Source organism: Nyctibius grandis, chromosome 27 (assembly GCF_013368605.1).
Source record: "Nyctibius grandis isolate bNycGra1 chromosome 27, bNycGra1.pri, whole genome shotgun sequence".
In the NCBI taxonomy this organism is placed as follows: Eukaryota; Metazoa; Chordata; class Aves; order Nyctibiiformes; family Nyctibiidae; genus Nyctibius; species Nyctibius grandis.
This window is the reverse complement of record NC_090684.1, coordinates 1,893,778-1,908,097: the sequence shown is the minus strand read 5'-3', so window position 1 is coordinate 1,908,097 and position 14,320 is coordinate 1,893,778. Positions and strand designations below refer to the sequence as shown.

The window sequence follows — 14,320 nt, the reverse complement described above, 5'->3', positions numbered from 1 at the left end:
TCTCTCATGCATGCACTGTGCATCCTTCAAAAATAAAAAATCCTTGAGCTGGAGTGTCGGTTACTGCCACAGCTCTGACCAGCGACGCTGCTCTCGCTCCTGCCATGCAGCGATCCCTGAGGGGCGAGGAAGGTGCCAGGGATGCCAGTCTGAGAGAGGGTGGTCCCCGTGTTTACACTGCACACAGCCAGGTCAGTCTTCCCTCTGTTTACACAGGACACCGCAACAAAGCGTAAAGAGAAAACGGATCGTTAACACGAGCCGGATTCGGATGGAGCATGAGAAAGGGGTTCGTATTGACCTGATGAACAAGTGTCCCTTTGAGCTCAGTGCAGACTGCTGTGACCCCACCTGCATGAAGTGGGAAGAGAGGCAACAGGTTGTTGGGTAACAGCTACCCCAGAGACAGCAGGGGAGAGTCTCAAATTTACCTCAGTGCCTTTTTTTCCTTAAGTGTGAAAACTTTGCATTTGGGCTAAGGAGGAAGTTGGAAGGGGCTTTTGTCAAGAGGCCTTCTCAGTCCTGTCCCCCTCTTTACCTAAAGTACTGTTGTGATGAGGCTGCTTTTGTCCGCAGAGGGACGAGGAACTGTTTTTGTTTCTTTCTTGAAGGTGACTGCTTGGGATTGTTTTTTTTTTCCCCCTAGATTTATACTTGAGTATGTTTGTTTATAAACTGTTAAGAGAGTAACTTCATCACTTAAAGCCCCTCAGTTTGAATAAACGCCACTTTCTGCAAGCTTAGTTCCAGCTCCTGGTTTAGTCAGTAGTGTGAAAGGGTTTGCTAACAGGGCTATGGCCTCTGGCACACGGTGCGGGACGGGCCTCCCAGCTGTACTGTACTCTACACCCAGATGACCTTTAACAACGCGGCAGCAGCCCAATTAGAGCAGCAATTTTCATGCTCTGGGGCTGTTTGTCCATTTACAAGAATACTCATTACTTCACTATGCACTTGTGAAGTAATTTAAATAACATTTATCTCGTGCTTTGAGTCTTGAAAGCACTCTATAAATACTTCTGTTCAGCCAAGAGAAAGAACACTGTCAAAACTGCCATTGGTTCTGAGGAGTAAGATCCAGACGCTTGTTTTTAATCCCTTCTCTTTCTGGCTAAAAGCTGTAAAGATTTCTTTTTTGTTGTTGTTTCCTACTAGAGTTTTGGTGACTGTCTCCCTCTCCCCCCCTGGAACCCAGCATGTCTTTGACATTCTGTAGAAGGCATGGCTTCTTATGCAATTACCGTGAATGCTGCTGAAAGCCTCCTGCAAAGGGGAGGGCTGTTTCTTTTGGTTTTTTGTTTCAAAATATGGGGCATTTGAGGAATTGGTAGATCTTGAAACTCAAATTCTCAACAGTCAGTTGAGCTGTGACTAGGATAGAAGTATTGGCCCCTTCCTTAAGCGCAAAATCCTGTTGGCAGTGCCTTTGGTTACTATATTGTCTTGCCTAGTTCGTGCGAATTTATTTTCCTGTCTACTGTAAAACATGTAAAATAATGTGTATAGAATGGAATAGTAAAGCTTCTATGGCAAAATGAAATGCATTTTTGCAATGCTGTAATTTATTTTTACTACTCCCTAGTAATTCTATGGCATTTTTAAAAAATGTCTCACTTCCAGCTTTTTTGAAGGTTCTGAAACTACTCGTTCGTATGCAGACAGTGTAAAAGACAACGATAATAAAACTGTCAGTAATGAAAGAAATCTCCTTAACTTCTTTTTCTGGCGCTCTCCTGTGGAACTTCCATGTATTACGCCTAAAGGAAAAAAAACAAGAGTCCTTCCCAGAAGTGAATTTAAAATTCTTAATTCTTCTGTAAAGTGTTTAAGCTTCAGCTAAAGCAGTACAGAACATCTATGCTGTGAAACCTGACCGAAGAGTTCCATTAATCTTCTCTTAGTATGTTAGCAGAGTTTGACAGAGCTACCCCTGACTACCTGTAATAAATCACAGTTAATGATGTCATACATAAAAATGTATTTATATATAAAAATAATACAAACCATAAAAATCCAGCTAATAGAGTTCATTCTCAGTGCTGAAATGTCTGATATTAATACCAGGAAATGTTTAAAAGGATAAAATCTAAAAGCAAATGGGTTTTACTTCTGACATACACAATCTATGGCACAACATGTTGGACTGGTCCAACACGTGTTGGAATGTACTTTGCTTACGTGTCGGTGGAGGGTCTATTACTGTGCCTTTGCTAAAAGATGCAGAGCAAGAATGCTGAACTAGCCAAAAGCCACAGTAGCCAGAAAAAACAATGCACCATGAGGAACTTCTAGAAAATATAAGGCAAAGAATAATGCTAGGGGTTTTATTCAGCTTTTTATTTTTATGAAAAATGAGCAGCTGGAGCAATATTATTATTTGGGTGAATCCTAGACCTTATAAACATCCAGGACTCATCTCTGAATGAATAGGGTCTGTACATGATCCTTGATTTGCTGGCAGAACACTTTTATAAATAATGAGATCCGAGTAATTCTTACAGTAGATTTTTCTCTTACTTCTTCCGGCCAAGCTTTGGAGCCTTCTCAAGGCCTTGGATGTATTTCCGAGGTAGCTGGTATTCTTCTGCAACATAACCAAGAGTTTGCTTCAGGTAAATATTCAGAGCTCAAGAATTAAAAACTGTATCTTGCTGTAACCAGTCCCGGCCCAGCTCCAGACTGGACTTACCTAGCAGCATCTTGGCCAGATGATGGATTTGGTTGCCTTGGATCTGGACCTGAACTCTGTCTTTTGTTCCTGGTACTGGGGTGATGGTGGCACTGGCTTGGACTTTTTGTTGCAGAATGTTGGCCACACACTGTGGGTCTAGGCCATACAGCTCAAGGTTCTTGATAATTGTCACCTGCAGGTTTTAATAATTATTGCAAACATCACTGCTGTAGGTATTAGCAAGGCATGTCCCGTTCATCCCAGAAAAATGAGCTGCCCAAGCCACTCTCAGGATCTGGGCTTCTGCTCAAACCCCGTTATTTTAGTCTGGTTTTACCTTCTTATTTGATGACCTCTGTGCTATGGTTATGTCGATGGGCTCAATGTTTCCTTTCCTCACAATAGGTTCTTGTCCAAAAAACGTCACCTGGTGTAAGGGCTGCAGTCGTTCAAGGCACCTGAACAAAATTTATGCATCCAATTAGTCTAGCCAGGACAGCAAGGCTGATGTTAACTGTCCTTTCCCACTGCAGCCTCTCACAGGTTTTTGAGACTACACAAAAGCCGAGATTCTGCGTGAGAAGAATTGGTATCTTAAGAAGATAATGCATGATGATCTCATGCAAAGATTTGCGTCCTAGCTATTATTTAAGGAAAGGGACTGATTAAAAAGAAAGCTAGTCTACTGATTTGCAAAAATTATAGCTTAGATTGTTACTGGTAAAATCTTATAATTTGGTTCTTGTAGAGGAAAACCTTCTTTAATTTTGTCTTTAAATATTGTTCAGTTGTATTGTTCACAGATTGGTGAAGCGACTTCAGTTTAAAATTCAGCATAAACTGTGTTACTGTGCCACGAGCAAACCTGGCTTCAGAAATAAAGGAAACTGCTGGAGATGCCTCAGAAGCTTTGCATGATGAAGCAGCTCAAGGCAAGTAAGACATTGGGGACATTTAGGCAAAGTTTTTCAGTATATGGAAACAAAGGTCTTGTGTCACTCAGGCCTCTTGGGTCTAACAGGTGGGTTTAGGTTATAAATGCAGAAGTGGGCATGTTCAGTTATCTGTTGCAAAGGATGGCTTTATAAATATGTACATAAAGATTATACACAGAACCAGGCACTGTTTGTTCAGGACACTTTCCCTGATAAGTGCTGAGCAGGTAAACAAAAAAATTCCAACAACAACAGTTAATGCTAGATGCTTTTTAAACTGTAAAGAATGAGAGACTCTTTAAGTGAAGGGCTCTGGATACTTTTTGTTGTATTACCAGTAGGAAGTTACAACTTCAGTAGCTCAAATAACACATGGCTTTGAGTTGCATGCAATAAATCTGTGTAATACCGAAACACTACATTGGGAAAAGTGTCACCTGCTCAAGAGATCATCCCATTTGAGGTTTGAGATTTCATCTTGTTCCGATTTATCTAACAGGCAGTCGCACAGAATGGTGTTCACCTTCACAAAGCTACAAAACAAAAACACGCATTAGAAGCAAACAAGTTCACTTTTTTCCTCTAACTTCAGCATCTCCTGGGGAAGCAGAGCAGGACAACTTCCATGTCTACTTACTTTTTGTTTGTTTCATCAACCAGCTCATTAGTCTTCACATAGTTAATGATGATGTTTCTCACCTCACTGCTTGAGAGGATGCTACCTTTTCTAAAGAGAAAGAAAACTTTTTAAGTCATTAGGTGTTGGGTTCTGTCACCAAGACACAAGATGGCAACTACCCTGACTACATTTGGTAGCAACAGCTCAGTTCTGAAATACACCTGCTAGGGAGTGATTTCTGTTACACCTCAGCTGCCATATACCAGACAAAAGGCTTACAGCAGTAATTACAGAGACTCTAAACCCCGTGGTCCAGGGAGCCTAGTTTGGGAGGATGACTCTAATGGCACCCCTAACTTCAGGGGACTGTGGATAACTTGTACAAAAGGGTTCAGCTGAAGAAAGGCTGCCACTGAGTGCTGTCTATCTAAACTACATCAAAACAGAGAAGCTTAGGGCACAAGGAGGCAAATGAGTTCTTTAAGTTATCTGGGCATCCTCTTTTCAGTAAACCATACTGTGGGTGGGCAGAATATGCCTTATCCAATGGCAAATTAAGACAATCCACGTAAAATGTATCAATTTTGACACTTGAGCTATCACCTCCTTAGCTGTGGGAGAAGCGAAGTGAGTACTTGCTGAACGCAGTTGTCACAGCCTCTTATCTTTCCTCCCTTTGTGAAGCAATGAATATATTCTTGATTCCCATCACCTTTCCTGACAATATCACAGGGCCCTCCCCATGAGAGCTACCAAAATGGCAGCAGCATTAGGTCTGTTAGTCTCTCTTCACATAACAATGGTTTTGTTGTACTTTTCTAGTGCTTACCTGTGCCCAGATTCCTGAAAGAGTGGAATCATTTTTGTTGAAACCCCATAAAGCGGAATGATTTCAGGAGCATGGTACACTTGTTCTCTGTCTTCACTCTTGCTGTCTTGAGCAGCAGAGGCTGAAGAAAATCCTTCAGGTACTGCAAACGCTCTAACTCTGAAACGAGAATTTGATGTGAGTGAAAGGGATTGAAACTTATCACTTCCATTTCACTGAGAAACTAAAACCTAGGAGAGTCGTGCAAAAAGCTGCCTGGTCTGTTGGATAGTGTGTCAGTGCCTCCAAATGCATTCCATTGCAGCGGGGCCCTGTGTCTGTGGATTAAAGGACACGAGGAAAGGTCAGTATTTTGAAGCATTAGCTGTAATTACTAAATATGTCCTTGTACACGTTTCAAAGATACACATAAATAAGCACCTTAACACAGGTTATATTAAACACCTTTCACTCTGAGTAAAGCCCTGTATGTTGGGGTCACAGTAAATCTCTCCAGCTGTTCTGAGTATTTTTGGCTCTCATAGTTAGAGAGAACTGCTGTAATTCAAATGATGCAGCCCCATTCCGTAGAATCCCTAGAATTAAATTTAAAAAAAACCAACTGCACTGTCTGCAAATATACAAACATTTAAAAGCTGAAATGATTCTTTAGTGGTCACTGATAAAAGACAGTTCTGGAAGAGAGGGGTAAGAACTGTATCAGTGCAGGAGCAGGAGTCTCATTTCGGTGACCAGAGCTGCACATTCTGTGCTTGCAGGTAAGAGATCTGACAACCCGAGTTTGAGTACGCCTGTCTCCTAGTGATAAGGCCAAGTACAATGAGAGAAAAGTTAATGCAAAAAGTCAAAGTAATTCTGCTTCTTTCCAAACGCAGACAAGAAGATACGCTGACATCTACAGAAATATTCTCCGCTCCATTTGTTGCCAAGGAGCGGTTCTGTGACAGGAAGCCTCAGGCCCGCTGGGAAATTCCAAGAGAGAGCGAACGTGCTGATACGCAGAAGGAACAAGTAGGATGTTCTTGATGTCAGGTAACTACTAATCCTAAGATAACAGAAACACCAATATAGGGGAATTGGGTACTAAGTAACTGAAAGAGTAAGAGTATTTGTGCAAATCAATATGTGTAATGGAGAAAACAGTGATTTTTATTAGACTTTAAGCATGCTCAGTGCCACTAAGTAAAGAAGGAAGAACACAGTTTACCTGGAAGAACTTACAAGAGCAGGAAACATAAGCAATGTTGTACAGAAGCAGGGTATAAAACGCCTCCATAGCACATTAAGATTAGGAAATGAGGGTTGCTACAGCTATTCAGAACAGGAATTCAAGCAGAGTATAAGTAATAAGGCTGGAAGTAGCAGATTCTGCTCCCTTCTTTCAGAGACTACCAGCTCTTTTAAAAAGACTACAATATTCTACATACTCTGGATGTTTCCAGTCCACTTCCACGATGCTCTCCACACCTTTGTTCAGCTCCTTCACTTGTAAGATCTTCTGGTGCTGCATACATTGCAGGAATTTAGAGAACTGAAGGAAGCAACAATCAGAAATGTGGAGTCAAGCATTTTAAATTCCTGTTCATGTGTTTCTGACTGCCTCAAAGTTACTTGCTAAATGAGAAAAACTTCTTTTAAAAAACCCAACACACACCCGACACCTTTGCTTCTCTAAACACTGCAACTGCTAAGGAGGAGTGAGTGCCTGTGGCTCTACAACAGAGTAAGCAAGCGTTCCTTTTGTAGCTCTGCCACCTCTTTGCTCTGTGACATTCTTAGCCAAATCACAGTACATCTTACATCACTACTGTGAGATCTTTGACAATGCACTTTGTCTTTGCCTGTCATCTACACAACAGACATAATATCGCCTTCATTTTTGTTGTTAACAGCTTCAGAAAAGGAATGGCCTCTTCTTGCAAGTAATTGCGTTGTCCAACGAGATCAAAACCCTTTAACAGCTGTCTTGGGATATAGTGGCAGATAGCATCAGCTGCATTCAAAGCAGATCAATGCTCATGCTTTCAGGACAATTACTTTTCTCTGTGGATCCCACAGGAGCAGACAGTTGAGAAAAAGAACTTGGCTTTTAAGAACAGCTTCTAGGTTTTTTTGTCTGTCTATTTTACTAACACTTGAACAATTTTGACTTAAGACTTTTTCTCTCCTTCCGTTTCTTATTTAATTTAATCCAAAAACTGACAGAAAAATCTCACCTTCTTATAGCTTGATTTCTTTATGTCCAGTTGTTGTCCAGCAGGGCTATAAATGGATTTTTTTAGAAGTTCTTTAGTTACAAGTAACCCTTCATTTCTTCTTAAATCTTGCAACTTATGCTAGAAGTTTCTTAACAGCGGAAATACGAATCACACAGAGAAAGAATTACTTCAACGCAGCTAATAAATAGAACATGATGAGTGAAACTAGTGCTGATGCTCCTGTGGGAGGCAAACAGCCATTTAAGTGACTAAGCAATCTTGAAACAAATGTCAGCCAACTCCAGTTAGCTACCAAGTGCATATCCTGGTCTGGACAACCCTTACATCACAGCATTTGATGTAAGAAGTGAGCATAATCTCGGATAACCTTAGATACCGACTGAATTTTGAGTCAAGAACTTCATCCTAAATATCACACTTGATCTCCACAGTTTTAAAGCCAAAAACCCAGCATGCAAAGCCAAAGATAATCATCTTACCACATACCAGCATGAGAACATATGGCTGCGTAGAAATGTGCTGGTGAGCAGAGGGAGATCTGACTTCTTTACTTTGCATTTTAAGGCATGAAAAAAGCACTGATTAAATAATGCATCCATTTGCTCTGCAGGGAAGAAAAGGACAAGTAAGCTGTGAGTAGTCTGTCTTTCAGAACACAGCACTCCGTTTCTTCAGACTGTCTTTCCCATCACACAGAACTGTCCCTACCCCATTCTCGCAGTGAGCTCTCCAGAGCACACAGTACTCTAGATCATTGCTATGGGCTTCAGCAAACCAGACACAGGGGCATAGTTTGGTTTCATCTGTATGCAAAAATACCTTGTGGAGTCCTACTGTCTTCAGCTTCCTGCTGAACCTCTGTGTTGGTATCTTCAGCTGTTTCTGCAGCTCTGGTCTCATTGAGTTCCTGCTTTCCCATCAGGATTGCACAACTGTCTCGCTCCTTCAGGCTCAAATCACCAACGTCCACATGCTGCAGTGGGTCAGTGGAGGAGCTGATGACAGGCTCTTTCCCTTCCAGCTCTTCCTCATCTTCAGCACTCTCCTTTTCAGCAGAATCTGTTACCAAGGGAGCTAAGGTAGGAGGAGAAGATTTGTCACCATATTCCCTATAAAAGGAAGAAAAAGCATAACATAGCTTTCTGTTTACTGCTTTGAAATCCGTAGGACAATGAACAAATGTTACCCTGATAAAAGGCACTGGCAGTTGCTTGGATCTTTTTCCACATTCTCAAAACTATAAAATTTATTTTTAACTCATCTTCCTCCATAAACTCTTATGTTCCCGTCATGAATCTTAATTAAAACTGAGCAGACTAGTTGAATCCAAATGCAGAGCAACTCATTTATTTGCTTGAGACTGGCACAGTTGAATGTTTTTTAAGCAAAAATGATTCAAAGTTAACTTCTTATAGAGTAAGATTCTCTAAAATCAGAGCAGCAGGGATGTTCTAGCTTCATTTCTATAATAATTACACTCAGGTTGGAGGAACTGAATCAAGTGAATAATTTTATATATCTATTTCCAATATGATGGATAGATGTCAGGATGGACACCTGCTTCTGTCAGAAAAGCGTGGTCATCAAAAACATGTAGCTGAAACCTTAATAATGCTCATATCTAAACTGTACCCAAGTAACCCAATATGTTGAACTGACACACTAAGTTTCCTGGGGCACAGATTTTGATTTTAGTGAACACAGGAGACTTGTTACACATTTTACCAAATGCCTGGCAATATACGCACCAGAGGTGATCCGTGTAAGTATGCAACACAGCAAAGCCCTTCCCTTTCATTCCAGCAGCCAGCATCTCCGCAGTGGACATAGTGGCAACTGCAACTGCTACTGGAGCTCTGGGAAAAGAAGGGAGTATTACAGCAGGACAGCACAAATACACTGTGCTACCTGGACAAAGACAGACTGTGCCATTGTGATATACTAAATTTCTTTTATGATGTCCTTGTTCTTTACAACCTTCTTTTTTTTAAAGCATCTAGGTATTTTCTGGTTCTGTCCCACCCTTCTGGTATGTAAAGTCTTCCAAAGAATCCCAAGGATCTGTGCAGCTGTGATAGTGGAGGTTGTGCAGTGACACATTCCTCACTTTAATAAAGTACAAGAAGCATCTCCACTGCCAGAAGAGACTAGCAGTGGGGGGGAAAAACAACAGCTTTAGCACTGCTCCCTCACTCTGAATTTCCTCATAGACAAAAAGACAACTGTGTAGAATACAGTATTTTTTTAAAAAAAAATTACTCTGTTTCAAAACAGATCTACCAGTTGTGCCCCCACAGGTCCAAAAGAACCAATTTGCAAAGCTGTCCACCCGAACCCAAACATAGCCTAACGCAGAAACTTAAGTGGATTTTTTTTTCTACTGTATTTTCCATTGTTCAGGTCCACAGTGCATCAAATGCACAAGAACAATTCTGCAAAAGCCCCGGAGTCTTCCTGTAAAAAATTAATTTCATTTTCAGTTTCTAAGAAAATACATGAATAAAGAATCCTCCCTACCTGTTTCCCAAGAGGGTGACAGCACAGAGCGTGCCCCGCTCTACTTGAGGAAAGCCAGAAGATGGCACTACAACTCCTGGCAGCATCAGATCTGAAAATAAAGCACATCCACTTCTCAATTAAAGACTCAGACACCACTTCCTCCACCCCCATCCCTCCTGTTACTCAGCAAAAATACAAGCCTGTTAATAGATGAGCACATGCCAGATAAACATGACTCTCTGTTTCTCCTAGTAAGGCAGCACTTCTTGCTACCACCCTGTGGAGTAAGAGATCCAATTCACAAGGGTGCTGGGCACATCCCAAAAAATTGCAGAAGAGCTAAGCATGCTCAGCCCCTTGCCATGTCAGGCCTGAAGGGATTAATGTTGTTAACAGAAAGGGACAAGCTCCCAACCTAGAGAGCATTACTCTTCATTAATGACAAGAGAAAGAAACAAGGAGATGTGCCATTTCCTCTTCCCTGTCCCAAGGGCAGGTTATCCCAGCAGCTCTCTCCCTGGAGAAAGAATTGCCTAAAATGTGCCACTGCTGACCCAGCCCTCCTGATCTGACACAATAGCTGCACTCAGCTGTGAACTCTCCTCAGCATGAGGAAGCAGCCTTAACCATCTCCTTGTTAATCTGGACAGAAACAATGCCTTGTTGGGTGCTTCCTTCTGCTTTCCATACCTGGGATGAACAGACTGGCATGTGAGTGAAGAACACTTTTCCATGCCACACATACAGCATTGCATCATCACAAAACCACGTGAAGAGCATCTGCTCTCCCTCATGGCTGTCTAGAGCTTGCAGTCTCGTGGACTGATCTGTGTTCCATGGTTTGGTTTTGAAGGCATCTCACTTTTTTTCTCAGCATCATAGATTTACTGTGTATGCTGAAGAAGCCAACAATATTTTTCCTCCCATTCACTGTCACAACTACTTTCAGCAAATCTAGAATGAACTCTGCAATTGCAACAAAGGCTCCACATCTCTGAGGACAGAAATCACATAAAGACCTTAACGTGACAAGGTAAGTACCGTGTGTATATTGTGTAAATAACCAGGGCAGACAGTAAATATTTGAATTCATGAAACAGATATCACCAATAGCACTACCTTGCTCTTCTTTGTAACTTAATCCTCCCCAAATCTGCTCCCTCCCTCCATGTCTGCAGCACTGGATAGTCTCACGCCTTTCCCCTTTTTTCTGAGATGTGGCTCTACCTCTCCCTCCGCCTTTGTTCACCATTGTCTTGGTGGCCAGCTTCTTATCTTTGGATCCTACCCAGAGGTAGCCTGGTTGCCATGGGAGATGAATGACCTGCAGCCCTCTTTCATCAATGGCCTTCCTCCATTAGCAAGACTTTTTTTTTTTTTTCCCAGAAACTAGGTCACTACAAGTCAGCAGGGAGGCTTGCTCAGATGTCTATCACAGCTACACATTCAAGCACTTTATTTCCCCAAAAGCAAACAAAGTAAATACAGGGACTTGAGTTCTACTTCAGATACTGTGTAATGGAAAAAAGACGTCTCTTCCTACACGTACACTTCCATTTACAGACTAAGGCCACAGTGGCTGCAATTTAATCTTTTTCTGGTTGAGCAGTTCTGCAATTTAAAGTTTATAAAAACCTGATTCTCACGAGTCTGAACTGCATCCAAAGCAGGTTCAAGAAAATAGACTCCTTTCTTGTTAGTCTTGATCCATAACTAGGTGGTAGAGCCAGTAATCCAGGAATTCAAATCCAGCCTCACCTGCTCAATCCACAATTTACTTGGCACCGATTACAGTTGTAGGTTCCAACATAAACTCACTCGTCAGCCACAGCATAAGCTGGTTCACCTCTGAACTGGCGGGAAGCAGAGTGGCAGAAAAGGAACTCAGCTGCTCAAGGAAAGTTATAAAAAGGACAGACCAATGACACAGGCACTTCTCTGTCCCAATTCAGAGCTGCTGATCACCCTGAGAAGATATTTCTAAATCTGAGACTCCCACATGGAACAGGTTACTGCATTTAAACAGCTTAACCTACTTTGTTTCATTCACAAACTTTTTTTACAGCTGATTTATTTTCCTTTTCAGGACATCACCATGAATTACTTTGTGAGTATTTATTCTTTACACTTTTTTGTTTCAGGGACATTTTTGCCACTGGGAAAGATAACGTCAAAAAAAGCCCGGAAGGCAACTCCTTTTTGCAATGCAACATGACAAAGTTCTCTTCCTCTTACCTGCTCCTCCTGCTAGTTTCTGTAGCACAGGGGGCCATGTTGAAAAAGCAGGGAGAAGATCTGGGTAGACCCACAGCGTGTACACTGTCCCAAAACAGAACCAAATTTAAAGATGCATCATTAAAAACTTCTCTAGCTGTTGCTTCTTCCCATCTTTAAGACTCAAAGCAGTACAACACTAACCACAACTAAACACTCTACTGTTACTTGGGTAATGAAGAAATCTGAACTCAGAACAATACTACAATAATTAGTAGATGTGATGGAGAAAAATAAACTACTAGTTAATTCCAGCTCCTGTGAATTGTTATAAAGGATACAGATAAATGTTTGCATTATTTTCCTTAAATCAAAGACACTCTGAGCTAAAATGCTGTTCCAACAGGGAAGAATTGCTGGGTATGGGAAAAATAAAAGCATAGAATATCAGAGCAATTCATTGCCTAATTCCAGGGCTGCCTGGAAGTGGACATCATGCTGCTTGGAATTATACCTTGCAGTGGACGAAAGAGAGAAAAGGGGCTAAGATACCAAACTGTGACTTAAAAGATTTGTTTCCTGGTTTCCAGCCTCTCAGCACCTCAGTTTCCTTCTTGCAGAAAGGATCCAGAAATGCCACTGATTTCGCAAAGACATTGGTAGAATAAATGCACTAAAGATTATGACGGGTACTGAAACTATAGTGATAGGAGATGTACTTCAGACAGACACAAGGAAATCTTCTGGGGAAAGGTTGGTGCCTAGTAAGACGGAGGATTATTCTAGTACCTGTTGGATACAGAGCTTTCTCAATTTCAAACAGTATTGGGTTCCTGCTATTCATGTAAACAGTGACGGCCTCCCCTTTGTGAGAGTGTATTTTGATGACATTAAGCTCTTCCTTGTTTGGAATAAACTCAGTCAATTGTTCAGCACTAAGGTTAGGAAAAGCTGCTGCAACATCAGTTCGTAGTTTTCTCCTGTAATGATAAAATCACAAACGTGTTACAAAGCTGTCTAGACTATCTGTCAAAATAATTCCTAGAGCAGTAGTTACTATTTTGTTGGCTGTTCATGAGATTCCTGCTTTTTCACAGAAGATAATTTGAAGCATTTGTGTCCAGGTTTACAAATGAGATAGTTGCATGCTGGAAGAATACTGGGAGGCGGCCAAATATGCTTGTCCTGCTCATATTCCTCCTTATACATCTGCTTACAGCTCCTGTTGCTGTCTTTGCCTCTGTTTTGCAGTGATTTCATTACTGCTCTGAGCTCCTGAGCACAAATCTGGGAGTGTCAGACTTGCTCAGCCCAGCCTGTCACCTACAGACCCCCACAGCTCCGGCACGGAGGAGGAGGGGTGCAGACACATTTCCCTCTCCCCTCAGTTTTAACTGATGTTTAAGACACGGTGACCAGCACAAGGTGGGTTTGTGGGGTCATTCACAGAAGCACCAACTGAAATCTACAAGATCCACAAGCCAGCCTAGCGGCACTACACGAGAACATAGAAGTAAAGAAGGATCAGCCAGGCCTCGACATAACAATTCACTTAAATCTGGTTTAATTATGGCAGCGCGTTCACGCGGAAGGTGCATTTCGCGTTCCGACCGGCAGTTCGCGTTTATCACAAACGAGGTGGCAGCAGCCGCCGCTCCCGCCTGCCCCACGCCCGCATCTCTGCGGGGCCGAGCCGCCGCAGCCGGCCAGGCCCCGCTCGCCCCGCCGCTGCCCTCGCCGCCTCCCGCGCACCACGGAGACCGACGCCGAAGCGTGGCGATTTCAGGCCGCCGGGCAGCGGGACAGACCCGGCGCGGGAGGCGGGACTGGGCCGCTCCCCTCAGCGCAGCGCGGCCTCCGGCCTCCGGGCCTGCCCCCGCGGCGCAGCGGGGGGCTCCGGCCCCGGCCCAGCCCGGCACTCACCGGTCGGACCCCTTGATGGCGGTGTTGGATCTCACCCGGAACGCCCTGGAGAACATGGCGGGCCCGCGCCCCGGCCGGCGCCGCGCTCCCCTCAGGCCGCGGCAGCCGCCATGGCGCCGTCCCGCGGTACAAAAGCGTCCGGGTGGAAACCGCCTCCCCGCTCCGACCGCCCGCTTCGGTCCCCCCGCGCCCACCGCCTCCGGGCCCGGCGCGGTGCGAGGGCCGGGGGTCACCCTGCGGTGCTCCTCGGCCGCCTCCACACGAGGGAGACGATCGCCGTGAGACCCCTGGAGCCGCGGAGCGCCCGCGGGTGCTGCGGGAACGGAGCCTTTTCCTCCGCCCAAACGCTCGTGCTTTGTTCTGTGACGGGCCTGCTGGGGCGGGGGCACCGGGAGACACGCTGCGGGGGGG

General features: G+C 43.5%; 1 protein-coding gene across 1 annotated transcript; it reads right to left on the bottom strand.

Moving 5' to 3' along the window:
* Positions 1-2,316: 2,316 nt before the first annotated feature.
* Positions 2,317-14,207, bottom strand: EIF2D (eukaryotic translation initiation factor 2D). Its single transcript, XM_068419256.1, has 15 exons — positions 13,910-14,207; positions 12,776-12,966; positions 12,008-12,091; positions 9,791-9,881; positions 9,022-9,129; positions 8,093-8,382; positions 7,760-7,877; positions 7,271-7,316; positions 6,482-6,585; positions 5,055-5,213; positions 4,244-4,333; positions 4,044-4,139; positions 3,009-3,129; positions 2,690-2,864; positions 2,317-2,584 (listed from the first exon to the last, which is right to left on the bottom strand). The coding sequence occupies exons 1-15, from the start codon at positions 13,963-13,965 to the stop codon at positions 2,514-2,516; spliced, it is 1,800 nt and encodes a 599-aa protein (XP_068275357.1). The 5' UTR covers positions 13,966-14,207; the 3' UTR covers positions 2,317-2,513.
* Between the last annotated feature and the right edge of the window lie 113 nt (positions 14,208-14,320).

Bases quoted from the DNA above. Each gene is read 5' to 3' on its own strand.
- EIF2D (XM_068419256.1), bottom strand. From the start codon at position 13,965: ATGTTCTCCAGGGCGTTCCGGGTGAGATCCAACACCGCCATCAAGGGG. The intron at 6,586-7,270 runs GTGAGATTTTTC...TGCTTCCTTCAG, and splicing joins AGAAATCAAGCTATAAGAAG to TTCTCTAAATTCCTGCAATG. The intron at 5,214-6,481 runs GTATGTAGAATA...TTCTCGTTTCAG, and splicing joins GTGGACTGGAAACATCCAGA to AGTTAGAGCGTTTGCAGTAC.